This window comes from Balaenoptera borealis (genome assembly GCF_965194805.1).
Source record: "Balaenoptera borealis genome assembly, chromosome: 10".
NCBI lineage: Eukaryota > Metazoa > Chordata > Mammalia > Artiodactyla > Balaenopteridae > Balaenoptera > Balaenoptera borealis.
The window spans coordinates 112,034,861-112,053,601 of record NC_138874.1 but is presented as its reverse complement, the minus strand read 5'-3'; the positions used below and the strand labels follow the sequence as shown (position 1 = coordinate 112,053,601).

Below are 18,741 nucleotides of genomic sequence, written 5' to 3'. Positions count from 1 at the left end.
CACTGTGTGCAGACTTGCTGACTCCTTGTGATCTTTCTTTAGATGCTGTGTTGTTCATGCAGTTTGCCCATGAGATTACTGAAGGGGAAGCTGGGGGAAAGATCTAGTCATCCGTTAATTGCTTATTCTTCATCTCTACTTCTTTACGAAAAGAATCAATTGGTTAGGTAAGGCATTGTGTGATCCAAAGATTTGAAAGGTGTGCTTGGGTCAGAGGTTAGTGAAGCATGGGGACACCTGGTGTAAAGGTTAAGTTAAAATATTGCTGCTAAAGTGACAGGACAAAGGACCTCCTACAAAGAGCTGCTAACACAAGGGAGGGGATAAGTTGCTTTGAGCCATCTCCCCAGGAACTGGCCTGGTGCCTGCCTTATAAACAGGCCCCCAATTAATGAATGTTTTATATTTCTTTTTGAAAACTTGTTAGCGTTTTAAAAAACTTAATTTATTATGCCCATTTAGATCAAAATACAGAAAGCATAAAAGGGTTGTAATTCGGGTAAATAGCAATAAATAATAAGTGAAATGGTGTTTTGTCACTGTCACGCTGGGAAGTAGCAGCTTCGTTTGTGATTGGACTTCTGTAATAAAAATGCATTTCCATTTCATCATGCAGGATGGTTTCCAAACAGACATTTTACCATTTGAATCTCACAGCAACCTTCCTGATGGTTCAGTTTTCTATCGCTGCTCTAACAAACCACCACAACTTAAGTGGCTTGAAACAATACCCATTTTTTGATCTCTCAGTTCTGAAGGTCACAAGGCCGGCAGCCTGGTTGGGTTTCCTGCTTCACATCTCACCAGGTTAAAATCAAAGTGACCACAGAGCTGCCCTTTATGATGGCAGCACCAGGGCAGGGTCCATTCCCTGCTCATTTCACATATTGGCAGAAGTCCGCTCTTGGAGGTTGTCAGGCCACGGTCCCTGTGTTCTCGCCAGCTGAGGGTTAAGGGTCATTCCCAGCTTCTCAAGGCCACTGCTTCCTTGGCTTATGGCTCCCTTGCTCCATCTTCAAAGCGAGCATAGTGGTCAAGTTCTTCTCCTGTGGCATCTCTCCAACCTCAGCAATGAAACGTTCTCTGCTTTTAAGGATCCTCGTGAGTACACTGGGCCCCTCTGAATAAACGAGGATAATATCTCCCTGTCCCCCTTTATCACATATGCGAGGTCCCTTTTTCCAGGTAAGGTAACATAGTCACAGGTTCCCAGGATTAGGACATCTCTGGGGGCCCATTATTCTGCCGACCACACTGATAGACAGTATTGTTATCCCCGATCTCCTGGTGGGGAAGCCGAGGCCCAGCAGAGTGAAATGACCAACCAGTAGTCCCTCAGCCCGAGTGGCATTATCTAGACTGTCTGTGGACACATCTCTGGCCTGACCCCTTCCCAGGTTCAGCCTCCTAAATGGAAAAACACTGCTTCCGAGATGCAATGAAATAGTTCTCTCTTAGGTGAGATTATTGTTCCTTTGCATTCAAAGGAGGAGGGATTGTTACCTATTTGCTTCCTAAATATCCAACTTAAGATGTCCCTAGCCATCGCACAGGGGCTCAGTGACCTTCTTCCTAGCTGTTGGAGGTAGTTTGAAGATGCTGAAGTGAACCTGGGCCCTGGCACTCAGCTAAGGCCTCCTTCTCATGACAGCGTTCCTCATCACAAGCCCTGTTTTCGGTGGTGCCACCTCACTGACGCTGAACATTCAGGAGGGGCCGGTACCTCATGTGGGCGGGATGACGGGCCCATGGCACTAGGGCTGTGGATGGTCTTCTGAGTGATCGGGTGCATGGCTGATGGGGAAGTCCATCTTAGCCACTGGCCTCCTGCCCTGGGCGCCCTGATGTTCCTGAGCCATGAGCAGGCGGCCAGGTGGAGCTCGAGTCTGTCTCTCCTTCCTGCTAATCGAGATGTCTGAAGGCAGAGCGGATGGGAGGGCAGCAGAGGTCTGAGGGCCAGTGCACAGCCTGCTGGGATCTGATGTCAGGGGCCCATTTCAGCAACACAGTCTCGCCACACGTTTCAGCTCCTAGGCCACCATGTCACCACACGGTGTCCAGGGTTCAGCCCCCAAGCCCAGGGCAGTTAAGAACCATTAAGTGGCAGAACAGGACGTCCTCAAGCCCCTCCTACCCTGATTTGCCCTCCCCCTTCCCAGCATGGCTCTGATTTCTAGCTCTGCAGCCCCCATACCCACCACCTCGTGTTTGACCTTGATTTCCGCTGATTCATCCCTTCCTCCTCCTGCAGCACGCTCTCTGCCCCTCTGCTCTGGTTTGGGCTCTCCATCACTGAGGTCCAAAGAAACCGAGCAGGAGGGGCGGGCGTCCCCTGAGGGGCCAGGAGCCAGGCTGGGAGCTCGCACTCACTGGCCTTCTCGGCCGCCCCAAGTGTAGGTGGTCCAGCTCCCAGCAAGACCCCCTTCCTCTCCACAGAGGAACAGAACCCAAGGCACCTTCGATGGCTCAGTTCCTCGCTCACTACCAAGGGGTCCTCTGTGCAGCTGCTTGCATCTGTGGGCCGTCAGCCTCTGAGAGTGAGGCGGGGCTCAGATGCATGGACTTTGGCCTTGTGCTTGGGTCAGCAGTGACCCGGGAGGAGAGCCCAGATGGCCCTTCATACCTCCTGAGGTGACACTTATGCCTTCGCTGCCCCCTGAATCAGTATCGCTTCTGCCATCTCCTGCTACCGCCGTGCCTGTCTTCTGTCATCCCACAGATGTTTCTTGGTGGCCCCATTCTGGGTGTTGGGAACAGGGTGTGGAACAAGGCAGAAAAATTCCCTTTTCCTACAAAGTTTCTATTTGTGAAAAGGGGAGATAGACAATTAACAAGTAAAATAAACACACCAATACATGATCACAAATGAGACGGCTAGAAAGAGAGAGGAGTGGTGTGTGGGGCAAAGAGCCCACTGGGATGGGGGGCTTCCCTGGGGGGGTGACGTCCAGGCTGAGACCTGGAGGTGAGGCCCCTCGAGAGCCCAGGAGGGCCTTCCAGCAAAGACTCAGCTGGTGCAGAGGCCCAGAAGCCAGCTGCAGCCTGACCAATTTAGCCGTGTGCCGGGAGCTTAGGCGTGAGAGAGGCCAGACTGTTGGTGGTGTGAAGACCACAGTTATTCTAAGAACAGTGGGTCATTGCTGAAGGGGTTTAAGAAGGTGCATTGTTAACTAAGCTGGGAAGTGCTGGGGGAGCTGCTGTGAATTTTCCCTGAGTTCCCCTTTGCATTGGATTGGGGAGGGGTGGTAACATGAGTTGAAATTTAGATGGGTTAAGTTTGAGAAACCTGCATTGTCGTGCTTCTTTCTATATTGCTTTCTGTTAAGTCATGTTGTTGGTCTCCTCTTACAACCCAACAGTGAGCTCTGGGAGGGGACAGATGACCGTTGTCTGCTCAGAATCTGCCATTGTCCTCAGATGGACACAGCATGAGGAACTATAATCCTATAGCGTACAGATGCATGGGGGCAGAATGGCAATAGTTCAGTGAATTAATGAGGCTTTAAGATGATCTGGCTATAGCCACAGTAATCAAAAATGAAAATCTAAAATGTCTGTTGCAAATTTAAACATTAGTGATCCCACCAGTAACAACAGCCTAAAGAACTTGAATTCAGAGCATCACACAAGCCAAAGGTGGGGAGGTCGTGCCTTTTTTTGGTGGGAAGGGAGAAGTGGGCTGGAAATTGGTAAACCCATCATGCAGAGAGATACAGTAAGAAGAATCCGTGAGAAAAAGAACCTAACATTGTAACACACAAACAACTTCAAACTACGTTCCACATCTTTCAAAAGCGCTTTTTACCTTAAGATAATGTGTGCCATTCTGCACATTTTAACAAGTGGTTTGCTGATGTAAATTTTCCGTCAGAGAAAAGTATCAATGACTCATGAATAAACATTATTGTCATTTACGTAACAACTAAAAGGCCTCAAGCCAGAGACGCCCATTATGGTGCGGCAGTGCCCTCGTTCCTTACTGTGTTATTCTCCAGCTAATTCAATTTTGTCCTCTCTCAGTTCCACAGGGCCCATATCTTCCCGGCTATGGAACTGCTGCACTGATATTAAAGTGGTAATCAAGATTGCCTCTAAATATTCATAGCAATAAATGACTCTCTCCTGCCCCATGAGTGCCAGGGCAGCAGCCTGAAGCATTTATTTAGTGCTGGAGAGGGATCCAGTTATTTCGGAGTCCCTTGAATGCAATATTTTAATATTGTTGTTCTGCTTGAAAAATTAGGTCCCTCTGAGTTTCTAGTATCGGTGGTTGAGACTAACGACTTTGGCTCCGAACTGACCATTGTCTTTGAAATGATAACCTAGAAGCAGTGATGGGAGTGGACTTGGCTGTTGTCCCCGCATCTGATTTTTTTTTTAATTAATTAATTTATTTATTTATTTTTGGCTGTGTTGGGTCTTCGTTTCTGTGCGAGGGCTTTCTCTAGTGGCGGCGAGCGGGGGCCACTCTTAATCGCGGTGCGCGGGCCTCTCACTGTCGTGGCCTCTCTTGTTGCGGAGCACAGGCTCTAGAGTGCAGGCTCAGCAATTGTGGCTCACGGGCCCAGTTGCTCTGCGGCATGTGGGATCTTCCCAGACCAGGGCTCGAACCCGTGTTCCCTGTATTGGCAGGCAGATTCTCAACCACTGCGCCACCAGGGAAGCCCCGTATCTGATTTTTTAATGCAATCCCGTTCCTTCTGCAGGCTCACTGCCACCTTATTTCAACTTCACAGCCAGGTTCAGATTTTTCTAAGTCATTGAAAATGGCTATTCTTTAAGGACATAGAAACACCAAGGAGACGATATTGTGTATCATTCCATCCATCAGAGGAAAAAAAAAATCATAAGCATTCCTGCATCCATGAAAAGCTACATTTATTGACTTGGGATATTTTGCACCCATCATGGGTGAAATAATTTAAATTCAATTTTGGGTGAGCTCCCATTTACACAGATTAAAGAATGACAGCCCAACATTTTGGAGTAAAATGTGAAATTAGATCACTTTTAAGATTCCTTTATTGTTGTTATAATATTGCTCGTAAGTAACAGATAGCAGAGAAAATAATTTACATTGTTATAGGATATCACTTAAGAGGTTATTGTGACTAAAAATGTTATTAACAAGAAATAAATAAATAAATAATAAAGAAAGGCAGCCCAATGGATAATACTGAGAAGAAAAAAAAAACTGTAGCTAATCAAAAGATCACTTTTTAAATATGCGTTTATATTTCCGGTTAAGTGGGGTGTGCTGGGCAAGTACATTGTGGGAAACTTCAGAAAGAGCACAGAGCAGCTGAGGGTCCGAGTGACGGGCAGCGGTGTCTGGCCAGAGCCTTACTTTGCAGACCTGCCTGGGCAAACCATTTGGGGGAGCCTGCCCAAACTCATTTCCATGAGGAACTTACAAGGAGGGAGGCCTCAGAAGAAACTAAACCTGCCCTGATCATGGACTTCTAACTTCCAGAACTGTGAGGAAATAAATTTCTGATAGTTAAGCTACCCAGTCTGAGATATTTTCTTATGGCAGCCTTAGCAAACGAATATGGGAGGTTTCTAAGATTCTGGTAATATTTTGACTTTTCAGCTGGGTGGTAGGTACCCTGATGATTATTTTATTGTTGTTTTTTAAATTGTACTTATACATTTTATATACTCTTTTGGATATACTTTTGCCAATTAAAAAAATAGAATTGTAATGACTGTCAAAACATTTCTAGCCTATTGATAAGCATTTAATTGATTTATTCAGCAAATGCAGTTCTTTAAGCATTCAATAAAGGACACAGTTTCATTAGGGCAATCAATGTCTCATTTTTAAAAAGGAAGGCTGTATTTAACCAACACTAGTTCATCATCTCCAATGTCTAAAAATCAAAAGAAAATGGATGAATACATGCTTTTAAACTAAGAAATCTAATGCAATGAGTGGTTTTGAGTTAAAATAGCTCTCTGTTCTCCTTCTCCATTGATTTCTCCTATACCATTCAGATCTCAAGTAAAATATACAAATAAAGCTCTTTCTACCACCCTGGGGGAAAATGTATTCATTTGAAATATGTTAACATTAGAACATTCTAACAGCTCCCGTAGGGACTTTATGTAGAATTATTACCAATGTTCATGTTCAAGCTAGCTGAATTTTTCATGGGGGAAAAAGGGTGCTGCAAATATTTTATTTTTATTCACAAATATAATTGTCAGGATTTATCTTTAAAATAGTGATGTGTGAGAAAAAAACAAAATAGTGATGTGTGTGTCCTTCTCTTAGGCTAACACAATTTGTAATTAAAGTAACTTTTCACACATATACATAGAACACATACAAATAAACAGACATATTCATACATATGCTCTTTGGACACATCTTGACAGAACATTGAGATGTATTTTTGTTCTAATATTTTATTATAAGCATAATTAATAATCTTGTTTTTCTAAGATATAATTAATGAGTACAAATTGCAGACCCTGGAGAGAACATTCTTATATGTGTTTGTAATTAAATTCAAGTGTCAGAAAATATAGGTAAATTTAGGTAAACGTCCTTGCGACGGACTCGAAAGCAAATCCAGGGCTGAGAAACACTTTTGTACGCTATATTAAAATCAAAAGAAGTGATGTGTGTTTAGGAATAGTGATATTGAATTTAAAAGTTCAGCAAACACTCAGAAAACTGTACAATTGTTACAAACACCAGACAGTATCAAAATATAACAAGTAAAATTGTGGTTTTCAGTAGATCACTGATGTTTGTATAGTCATTTGCTAGAATGAACCCATAAAAAACAAGATATGTTTAAACTCAGAAAATATACTTAAGCATCTTATGTATACGGAAATACAACAGTTTAACTCTCAAGCTTAAGTAACCACTTAAAAAATAATATCACCCATCAATTAAAATTGAGAAGAGCTCTCTTAAAGGACATTAAAAAGAAATCCAGCCTGGGTTTGCACTTAATTCTATCCCCTGAAGGCACCAATATTAAAAATAGTCTAAAGACCATGAAGAACCTAGTGGCAAGACGGGAATAAAGACACAGACCTACTAGAGAATGGACTTGAGGATATGGGGAGGGGGAGGGGTGAGATATGACAGGGTGAGAGAGTGTCATGGACATATATACACTACCAAATGTAAAATAGATAGCTAGTGGGAAGCAGCCGCATAGCACAGGGAGATCAGCTCGGTGCTTTGTGACCACCTTGAGGGGTGGGATGGGGAGTGTGGGAGGGAGGGAGATGTAAGAGGGAAGAGATATAGGAACATATGTATATGTATAACTGATTCACTTTGTTATAAAGCAGAAACTAATACACCATTGTAAAGCAATTATACGTCAATAAAGATGTTAAAAAAAAAAAAAAAAGAAGTATGGTCCAGCAAAAAAAAAAAAAAAAAAAAAAATAGTCTAGTTCTTGGGCAGCTATTGGCTGATGCAAGTTTTAGGTCTTTATTACTGACTCAGGCATGTCCAATGAAGATAGAAATTTCTGTGAACTTGCTGTGAAGATGGAAATGTTCCACGTCTGGGCTGTCTAGCAGAGGTAACCACTAACTACGTGTTGCTTTAGAGCCTTGAAATGTGTCCAGTGAGACTGATGAACTGATTTTTAATCTTTATTTTATTTTAATTAATTTAAATTTCAATAGCCATATGTATTAGACATGGGAAACTACAGAAAGCCATTCCAAGGGCTGACCTAAAAATAAAGTGAGTAATGTTTCGTGCTCTGTGACTCTACCCCAGTTATATGGCGTTAGTTAATGCAACTTGTGACATTTTCCCAAAACTCATGTGACCCAACAACTCATGTTGTTGCAGGTTTTGTTTCAATTTTGTTTCCTCTTAACTCATTATTTTCAGGTTGGCTGTTGGAACTCACAATCCACTTTTCTCTTAAAACATAGTAGCGTGTGGTTTGTTAATTCATAGTAGAGCTGAAATGCTGTGCTGTGAAAACAGTCCCTTGAGCTCCGGAGTTATAATAGTGTCTTTCAAATATGGAATGTTAGAGAACTACGTATAAACGTATTCTTCTATCTCTTATTCAAGCATAAGACCAAACAATCTTACGAAGCAAAGGCAAACAAGACCAATACACTGAAGTCAGCAGCACTGATTTAATGCGGGTGATGACGTTTGAATAAGACGGACACGCCACTTGCAGCGCCAGGGCAAGTCTAGCCGGGAGGTGCAGGCGATCTGGAGTTTGTGCTGCCAGTTTCGTCCTGGCCCGTCTCCCCTCCACTGTGCTCTTTATAAGCTGCTAAGGAACCTTTATTTCTGCACTGGGCTGTGATGGCATTTGGCCCTTGCTTAGCCTGGCTGCATCATTTGTGAATTAAACCCTCCTCTGCCCTTCTCACATCAGCCTAGATAGTCAGGCTGTCCTGCCTGGCCCCGACCTGAGCACAGCAGCCATGGTGAGCTGGGTCAGGGCGAGCGTGGTCATGCTGGGGGAACTCTCTTTCCACATCATCGGAATGAAAACACAGCATTCATTTTTTAAAATAAACATTAAAAATGTTAAGTTCTTTTGGAAAGAAATGCCTGAGGGACATGTGAAACCTCCACTTGAACATGCTAGCCGGTGGCGGCGTTGGGGGGAGTTAGAATTGACTGTCCACCCCCAGAATCACTGAGGGTGCCCAGGGAAAGGGGAAGCAAACGGAGAGCTTCGTAGAATAACTTTAGGATGGCACATCAGTTTTGACTTGGGTAAGGATTCTGAATCATTGATTTGGGCTCAGCAAGAGAGAGTGTGGCGTGTTCGACCACCCCGTTTTAAGTGGGAGAGAAACTGGGGTAGGGGTGTGGGTTTAGGGACACTGCCACATGGCTGCATTCCCAGGGCAGGGCAAGAAACTTGTTGGGATTTCTGGGGCAGAACAAAGAATATAGGTTCCTGCCCCCCACTGACAGCTGGGCACACACAGACTAGGGTTTCCTGGGGCCCAGAGGAGAGGAGGAAGATGGCGTCTGCCTAACAAGAGGGAGAAGAGGTTGGTAGAGCTGTTTGCCCTATTCATTGATTGATTCTCTCCTTCACCAAATATTAATTGAACTTCTATTATTTGTCTGGTACCTTCGTGGGTATAATAAACAAGTGGACCCACAAGTCAACATACTGAATTTTAATGAGCAGGAAGGGAGTTCCTCCTTACAAAGAGGAAAAGGGCAGGAGACTGGGTGAAAGACTACCTGGGGAGAGGTGGATGTCATTAGACTGGGGAGTGAGGTAAGGCTTCTTTGGATCGTTGACATTTAAGCTGATACCGAGTAGCAGAGTTGGGAGAAAGCATTCCAGGCAGAGGGAACAGCCTGTGCGAAGACTCAGAGCTGCGAAGGAGCTTGGTGTGTTTGAGGAGCGGGTGAGGTCAGTGTGGCTTAGAGCCGGGTGAGCGAGGAGGAGAGCAACGCAGGTGGGTGTGGAGGGACATGAAGGTCAGGCCATACAGGAGCTATAGCCCACATTGAAGAGTTGGCATATTCACTGGGGAGAACAGTATGGAGTTTTCTCAAAAAACTCTAAAAATAGAACTACCCTATGATCCAGCAATTCCATTCCTTGTTATATATCCGGAAAAAACAAAAACATGAATTCAAAAAGAGAGATGCACCCCAGTGTTCATAGCGTAGCATAGCAGCATTATTTACAAAGCCAAGATATGGAAGCAACCTAAGTGTCCATCAATAGATGAATGGCGAAAGAAGATGTGAGATATGTATATATGTGTGTGTATATATATATATGTATATATATACACATATATATACACACATGCACATATGTACGTGTGTGTGTGTGTGTGTGTGTGTGTGTGTGTGTACACACAATGGAATACTGCTCAGCCATAAAAAAGAATGAAAATTTTGTTATTTGCAGCAACAGGGATGGATTTGAAGGGCATAATGCCAAGTGAAATAAGTCAGACAGAGAAAGACAAATACTGTATGATATCACTTATATGTGGAATCTAAAAAATACAACAAAATAGTGAATATAACAAAAAAGAGAGCAGACTCACAGATACAGAGAACAAACTAGTGGTTACCAGTGGGGAGAGGGAGGTGGGGAGGCACAACATAGGGGAAGAGGAATTAAGAGGTACAAACTATTAGGTATAAAATAAGCTATGAGGATATATTGTACAACATAGGGAACATAGCCAATATTTTATAATAACTACAAATGGAGTATAACCTTTAAAATTTGTGAATCACTATACTGCACACCTGTAACTTATATAATATTGTACATCAACTATACTTCAATAAATATTTTTTTTAAAAGAGTTGGCATATTATCATCAGTGCAATGGGACATCCGTGCAGGCTTGTCATGACCAGGGGTAGGTGGATGAGGTTGAGTTTTTAAAAATATCCTCCCATTGCCATTGGGGGATGAATGGGAGGAAAGTACAGGTAGATGTGGAGGGACCGGGGTAGAAGGGTTTTGCAGCATTCCCGTGAGAGATGACTGTGGCTTGATCCAGAGCAAGGTGGAGAGATGTCAGACCCGGACAACAGGAGCTGTGTTTTGGAGGGCGACTCAATAGGACCTCTTCATGGATCAGATGGAGTTGTTGAGGGAGAAGGACTTCAAATTTCTGACATGAGCAGTTGGGGAAATGAAAGTGCCTTCTCTAGAAACAGGGAAACCAAGGAAGGAGTCGATTATGGGAGATGGAAGTTGAGTCAAGAAGGATCCCAAGGGTACATGGCCCGAGGAAAGGAGTGCAGAGGCCAGGAATGCAGGTGTGTCAGTACCGTCTGGGAGGGTGATGAGTTTTCCAGACTCTTGTCCTGCTTGTTTTGATCTCCTCTACTCAGGATCTCAGAATGGTCCCGGGAAGAAAATGTATTTTTCTCTCCCTCTATTGACTATGCCTACAGAGCATATTCAGATACTGGCACATCGAAGGGAAATGATCTTCAACTGACTTCTCTTATTTATCTTTCAGAATCATCCAGGAGTGTTGAATTTTCGAATACAATTGGAAAGCAAAGAACTGATTGTAAATCTGGAAAGAAACAAGTAAGTCGAGTTAATTCCTGTTTATGACACAATAGGAGAAAGTTACAACATGGGGACTGGAGATTGCTGTGTAATTGATGTTGGCATTTAGAGACACAGAACTAAATGTGTGGATTCATAATCCAAATTTGGATGTGAGGCTGGAATTAACTTCAAAAAATGATCCAATGGAAAAATAAAGAATTTTATCGCTCTAAAAGAGAACTTTCTAGTTCAGCAGGTTTTTCTCATAGTTCTGATGTTTCTTTTTTTTTCAGAGCCTGATGTTTCAAGGATAGAATTTAAGCATCCTCTGTTCTGTTCCAATAACAGTGTTCCATAATTAGTTGACTTTTGGCAGTTCCTGGGTTATATAAGGAGAAACAGCTTCAAATGGGTAGAAGCTCTTTTTTCCTTGGGAAATACCAAAAGTTTATTTTATCTTTCAGACCTTGTCTCCAGTGGTATGAAGTATTTATTTTATCTTTTTACTTAAAAATTTGGCCCTTTTTTTTTTTTGCAAAATTATATATATTTTCAGAAAATAGTATTATATTTTTTTTTCTGTAGCACATGGATGTTATTACATATTTTGTATGCCTTCCCAGGAGAAAACTGTGCCTGGTTCAAGGCACAAGTAAAAATAACTCATATTCTTGTCATCCTTTATACTGTGGCTCTCCCCATGGGTTCCTCAGATCTAAAGGACCCCTTACTATTCTATTTGATTAGTACCAGAAAAGAATCGAGCTCTCCTAATAAGCAATCTGTATTTAAAGATATAAGTTCCCAAGTCATGCTTGTTTCAAAATTGGAGTTTCTGTCTTCCAGAATTACTGGTCCCTGTTTCTCACCCATCAGTGAAATGCTGATTTTTTGCTGAAATGACAGTGTAGATAAGACAGCTTCACTGAAATGAGTTCTGCCAGAGATATTGAGTCACAAAAATCTGACTCAGCATCTCTATGTAAACGAGTCAGATCACTTACTTATACTTACTTTGGTTTGAGGGTCCTGAGCAAATCAGATGAACAGGATCATGAATGGCCAAGTCTCACCTTCAGTATCTGACACCATGGCCAACAGCAATTATTAAAAAATAGGTACATTTTAAAATGCATATGAATATATATTAAATATATATTTTAGATGAGTATATGTAAAATAGCATGGCCTGCTTCTTGGGGGTCTGCAGCCTGCCTCTTTGCATTTCTTGCATGTTTCTCCCTCACCATTAGATGGATTAAAAGCTTTTATGAGCAGTAAATAATGTGTTTTTAGCTTTTCTTGTGACTTGGTGATCTTAAACTAGAGATTCAGGAATACATCTTGGATAATCAGGGGGCTGAACGGAAACCTGAATATTGCTTTTGATATGTCTCTCTTAACAAAGTATATATTTTCATGCTCTTTTTTTTCATGTAAGAATATCATAGGACATTTACATTTTTGTACACTGCTGTTTGTATGTGGTTTTGAAAATATCTCAGTGGACGAAACTTGGTATTCCTTGAAAGAGCAAAAGAAAATCAGGCTTCTGGTGGTGATGCATTTCCTAGATGGGGTTTTAGGATTGGCAGCTGGATTTGGGAAGTGTCTTTATTGCGACTGTTCTTACTGTTAGCCTGTTGGAGGAATGTGGTAAATGGCATGAGTGAGACTGATCCTGGACCTTTACGTGATATTAGGGCTGCAGGTAGAGGAATGGAAATTGACTTAATAAAAACCTTAAGTTATTTGTTTTCACTCTAAAAGGAATATGTGTCCAATGCAGAAAATTGAAAACTGTAGGGAAAAAAATCAAGAGTCCCCACCCCCCCCAACAAAGTACCCCTACCACCAAGCACAACGTTGGTTGGCATTCTGGTGAATGTTCATATAGATTTTTTTTTCCTTGTAGAAAAGGCTTTGCTTCTTTTGTCTTCCTAGTTGATATTGTAGTCTGTGTGTAATATGATATCCTACTTCTTCATTTAGCTTTATAATGACGTCCTTTTCTATATAGAAATGCATTTCTTCGAGCCCCTCTGGTTCTCTGAGTCTGTAAAGTGGGTTAATAGCCTTATTCATGGTTCCCTTTGAAAATGATTTACCTTCCATTAAGGCGGGAAGTATAGTGCATGCTGACTACTAGGCAGTGGCTAATTTGTATAAAAGATCATTTTAAAAGGTACCTTAATTTGCTCATTTCCAATTCTGGGCCTTTCACAAAATAATCTCAAAATTAGAAAAGTTGTAAACTTAAAACTGTCTCTTCTTGGTTTATTTCTTTTCCCAACTTCACTGGCAAAGCATGTTTTAGAAAAGTATATGGAGATGGTTTAATGTGTTCCTATAACATTTTATAGCTTTATTTTAATTATCCTACTTATACTCATTGTGGAAATTTCATTCTGTTAAAAATGACATTTTCAAAATTAGAGCATGGTAATATGACTATTTTAATAATCCATTTCCAATCCATTTCCCCCAATTACTTCAGTATAATAAATTTTTGAAGATGGTGACCTGTCTGTTCCATAAGCACTTCACTTTTGAAATGATGAATACCAAAAAATTCTACAACTTTATAGGTAGAATGAAATGCTTGTATGCTACTGGTTGTTTGTCAGGCACAAAAGGTAATCAACCTATCCAAAATGAAAAATTAAAATAGAAGTTTTAATTTGCATAGCCTTTGGCCCAGTAGATCCAATTGGAGAATTTATCCAAATGAAGCTATAAGAACCCAAAGATAAATGTACGAGGAAGCAGGATAAATGTAAATATTTAACAACCAACAGAACAGAGAGCCCGAGCAGGTAACCTGGTCGGTACCCTGCTTTAGAGCCTACGGGGGGAGTCAGCCCTGTGTTCAAGGATGTTCATTGCAGAAAGTTTTACCTAAGATACGTCAATAAGAGATCGATTAAATAAGTTGCGACTCAGCTATGAAATAATACTACACAGTAGTACATCTAAAGATGATGATGGAGATTTTTATTATTGTAAATAGCATTGATAATATGACCAGTGTGAACGGCATGTTGGATAGTAGTTTACATGGCATTCAGTTTTTATCTTAAAATTATACTCATGTACATGTATGCTAGAAAGATTTGGACAACATTTACTTTCTTTATTAATGTTTTATAACAAGAAAATATTACTGTTAAGATTAGGAAAACTTGTTATCTTGAAGGAAAAAAAGCTGCTCTAAAAACTTGAAAATGCTTGTAATGAAGAACGTTGAAGTATTTACTCTTCATAAAAAAGAAATGAGAACCTTGAAGAGAGAGGATATATGTATATGTATAACTGACTTACTTTGCTGTACGCCTGAAACTACCACAAGATTGTATAGCAACTATACTCCAATAAAAATTTTTTTTAAAAAATGGTGGATGTTAGAAAGGCCCCCAGCAACTTTCCAAGGGCTAAAAAGCTCTACCCATGGACTATATCCAGGAATCTATTTTAATTAAAAACCTGCTTTAAAATCATAACCAATATAAAGGTGTCTTTCAATCATAAAAATCATCATATAAAGCAAATGCAAAAAGAGAGCCACCTAAGTAACCCCACTCCAAACTCTTCGTGTGTAAACCAATTCTTCATGAAACAGGGCTGAATTTGTATTACGTGGTTGTTTCAGGGAATCTATTTGATTTGCCTTCTAGCATCTCTAATTTGTGCAGAGATCAGATGCTGTTCACTTAAAATCTGTTTGTAGAGCCATAATTGAATGTTTAAAGAAACTCAAAGCTTCCCTGGAGGAGCATTTCTCACCATGCTGCTGTCTGCCTGTGGAACCGCGGGGACCAGCTTTACAAGTTCCGTAGCTCTCCTGCATCCCCATGGGCACCCAGGCCATTCCTTAAACAGGTGCTCTGTGCAACTGCATCTTTGATCAAAATGCTTTATTGGACAGGCTGGCCAGCTTAGACATCCGTTTTTCCAGTTTAGGATAATTAAAACTGATGGCGGTAGATCGTTCCCACCGAGCTTTCTGTTTTCAAGCACTGTCCATCACCGGTTGAAGGCAATTGCCGGGGGAAGTCCACGGCCCACTTGATTTATATTTGGGGCGTCTCTGAGCTAGAAGAACTTTGGCATTGACTTTTCTTCTGTCTGGAATAATTCCAGACATCTCTTAAGGGGCCACTCTAATTAATATTCACTCTAGAACAGTTGCAGAAAGGAGCGTTTTAAATTTGTCAAACGTGGGCATAAATATTTGAGAAGGCATTTGTTGGACGGTATCTCAGAATGTCATGATGTAGGGTAGAGAAATGCAGCCGGTGCAGAGGTAGGACTGGGTAGATTAGCAGTTGGCTGAATAGCTACCTGGAGGATATTAATCCGTTGTTCAGGTTGAACCAAATCGTGTTGGACAGCGGGACCGAGATTGCCGTCAGTGGCTGCAGGACAGTGTACAAGACCTCATCCTGGCCCACAATTCTGTCAGCCCATCGCTATGAAGACATCAAAGGTGTGCTGATCACGTTTCTCGGCAACGCAGAGCTGGCGGGGAATAACGGTGCTCTGCATGGCAGAATCTGGATTATGGAGATTTCAGCAGTTTGGATCAATGGGCCAAAACTAACAAGATGAGATTTAATGGGGATAAATGTAAAGTCCTATTCTTGGGTTAACAAAAAAATAAACATTGTAAGTGCAGAAGGAAATTGACTAGTAGTTCTTGCGAACGAGACGTGAATATTCAATGTGAGCCCCTGAGGCCACGCGGCTGCTGAAAGATGGCTGTTGTCTGGGTGTGCGCAGGTCCCTGAGGTGCGTCCCGGGCTGGAGAGGCCACCGTTCTGCTGTGCATGACCCTGGTCAGGCCACACGCAGAACCCTGACCCCTGCGCCGTTTCAAGCGTGATGTTTGAAAGCTGCCTGCCGCCGTGCTCGCCTCCACTATTGGACTTTCGTCACCTCTCCCACCAGCTAGAGGTGTCCTCAAGGTCAGGGGGCAGGGTCTTTACTTCCCCCTCCATCCCCTTCCTTGTGGCCTGGCCTGTGGTGGGCACTCTCTGAGCACTTAGCAAAGAGTGAAGGATGGGACGTGGAAGGCCTGGATCAGGCCAGGAGTGAGTCAGCAGGAGGTTAAAGGTCTGTCCTGGGTGGTGAGAGAAACTACCTATTCAAGGAGAAAGCTTCTGGAAAGAATGCTGGGGCGGGAGTCAGGAAACCAGGTTCAGAAACCCAGCTTTGCTTCCAGCAACAAGGTGCTTATATTTTCTCTGTTTGCTCATCTGCAAAATGGAATAAAAGTCTGCGTACAGTCAGTGCCAAGAGGTTAGAGCTCATGTTCTTTCTGATGATCAGGTTTGAATGATTCAGTGACATATTCTTGTGGGCCCAGTGATATTAGTTACTTCACCCAGTTGTATCCTTGGCTTCACTGTAACTGTGTCCTGTTTTAAATGTCCTAAATTAATAGAGATCGGGTTATGACTACTCTATACCCGTAAGGCTTGACGCTGGCCGAACATCTCACTTCTGACAAGAGCTGGAAAGGATTCGTGTGCTAATCCTTGGGGTTCCTGTTGTGGTCATGGTCTTAATTTCACAATCTTGACATCCTCAGGAATTAGAATTTTAAAATCTTTGTTTGCGTGCAGAGTGCTATTTCTTTCCACGTCTACTCTTGCAGAAGAAGCCTCACCTGCCTGTCAGAGCCTCCAGCTTTAATTTGCCTGGTGGTTCTAATTATTGACTAAACTATTGAAGGCAAAACTGTATTATAGAAACTTTACTATCTCATCTTATGTTTTTATCTCTCAACTTCCCTTCCGCCATTCACAAATCTTATCAGTCTTTATTAATTCAAATGATTCCTAATGTTAATCAACAATAAATCAATCAGACTGTTTCTCTTTTTACTTAGTCATTTATCCAAAAACATTTATTTTTTTAAAATTTATTTTATTCAAGTATAGTTGATTTACAGTGTGGTGTTAATCTCTATTGTACAGCAGAGTTATTCAGTTATACATATATATACATTCTTTTTCATATTCTTTTCCATTATGGTTTATCATGGGATATTGAATATAGTTCCCTGTGCTATACAGTAGGGCCTTGTTGTTTATCCATTCTCTATATAATAGTTTGCATCTGCTAAACTCAAACTCCCAATAAATCCCTCCCTCAACCTCCTCCCCCTTGGCAACCACAAGTTTGTTCTCTATGTCTGTGAATCTGTTTCGGTTTCGTAGATAAGTTCATTTGTGTCATATTTTAGATTCCACATATAAGTGATATCATATGGTATTTGTTGTTCTCTTTCTGACTTACTTCACTTATATGATAATCTCTAGTTGCATCCATGTTGCTGCAAATGGCATTATTTCATTCTTTTTTATGGCTGAGTAGTATCCCATTATATATATGTAGCACATCGTCTTTATCCATTCATCTGTTGATAGACATTTAGATTGTTTCCATGTCTTGACTATTGTAAATAGTGCTGCTATGAACATAGGGCTGCATGTATCTTTTTGAATTATCGTTTTGTCCGGATATATGCCCAGGAGTGGGATTGCAGGATCATATGACAGCTCTATTTTTAGCACAAACATTTATTTCATACCAGCCACTACAATTGGCACTGGTGATAGAGTCATCAACAAGGTAAAGTCCTTGTCCTCTTGGAGGTCAGTCAAGGAGCCCAACGCTAAACAGGTCATCACAGGACAATACTGAATGACAGTGGTGCTGAGAGCTAAAAAGACAAGCAGGTGGCCCAGCCTGGTTCAGGAAGGAACCATGCACTGAAGCAGCGTTTAAGCTTTACATGAAGAGGGGTGAGCCAGGTAAAGGAGGGTAGAGCGTAGAGGGTTCTAGAGAGAAGGATGTGCATACGGAAAGTTCCCCAAAGCAGGAGAAGGAGCGTTGAAGTGTTTCAGAAATGAAGGTCCGTGTGCTGGTGAGCAAGACGGAGATGGGGAGAGAAGAGTGGAAAGCAGTCCATGTGGCACCTTGGGCTCCATGATAAGACCTTGTATTTTCTCCTAAGAACCATGGTGCCTCATGGAAGCAAGGCCTGTAAGCAGGGCACTGACGCTCATAGAAGGGAATAGTTGAGAATGTTCTGGACAGAAATTGATGGGCAGTCGAATGTATGGTGTAATATGGAAAGGAGGGTGTCAGGGTGATTCTTGTACGTGAAATGCTGGAAGAACAGTGATGCTCTTTGATCAGAAGAGAGAACCCTAGGAAAGGACCAAGAACTTGCCAGTTGAGCAGGGGTCAGGGACACAAAGATACGGATCGTGGTGGTCATGGTCCTCCGAGTCTTGGGCGAAGGTGGACATTCGGGCCTCACAGAATCCACTCTGGAGGTGACCTGTGGAGTCTTCTCACGTGGACTTGGACATATGGCATTTCTTTGGGATCCATGGATGTTTGCGGCAGTGGCTGGGGCTCTGAGCTGGAGAGCACGAGCCTGCGGTGGGCGGAACATCACGAGACATTGGCCGTGGCCTTGAGAGTATCTGAATAGCCATCACAGCCTCAGGCAGCGTCAGTGCTTCCTGCATCTTCCAGGCGGGAGCCAGGTGGGGCGAGCCTGTGGGCTCTGGGCTCACTCCCAAGCCCAGTTCTGTGTCCTTCTTATGGTCTGTCTCCGTGCAGTGGGTCTGCCCCTCCACCAGGACCACGCACAGACTCCTACTGTCCTTCAAGTCTGGGGCGGTTGAGGGGACCACCAGCATCACGACC

At 42.4% G+C, this 18,741-nt stretch overlaps 1 protein-coding gene across 1 annotated transcript in view; it reads left to right on the top strand.

The window, feature by feature from the left end:
• The window catches only part of ADAM12 (ADAM metallopeptidase domain 12), a 387,856-nt gene that overhangs the window by 103,900 nt on the left and 265,215 nt on the right, over positions 1-18,741 (top strand). Inside the window, exon 3 of the mRNA XM_082406618.1 lies at positions 10,979-11,052. Within this exon, the coding sequence (XP_082262744.1) occupies positions 10,979-11,052 (74 nt within the window). The remainder of the gene's footprint in view (positions 1-10,978; positions 11,053-18,741) is intronic.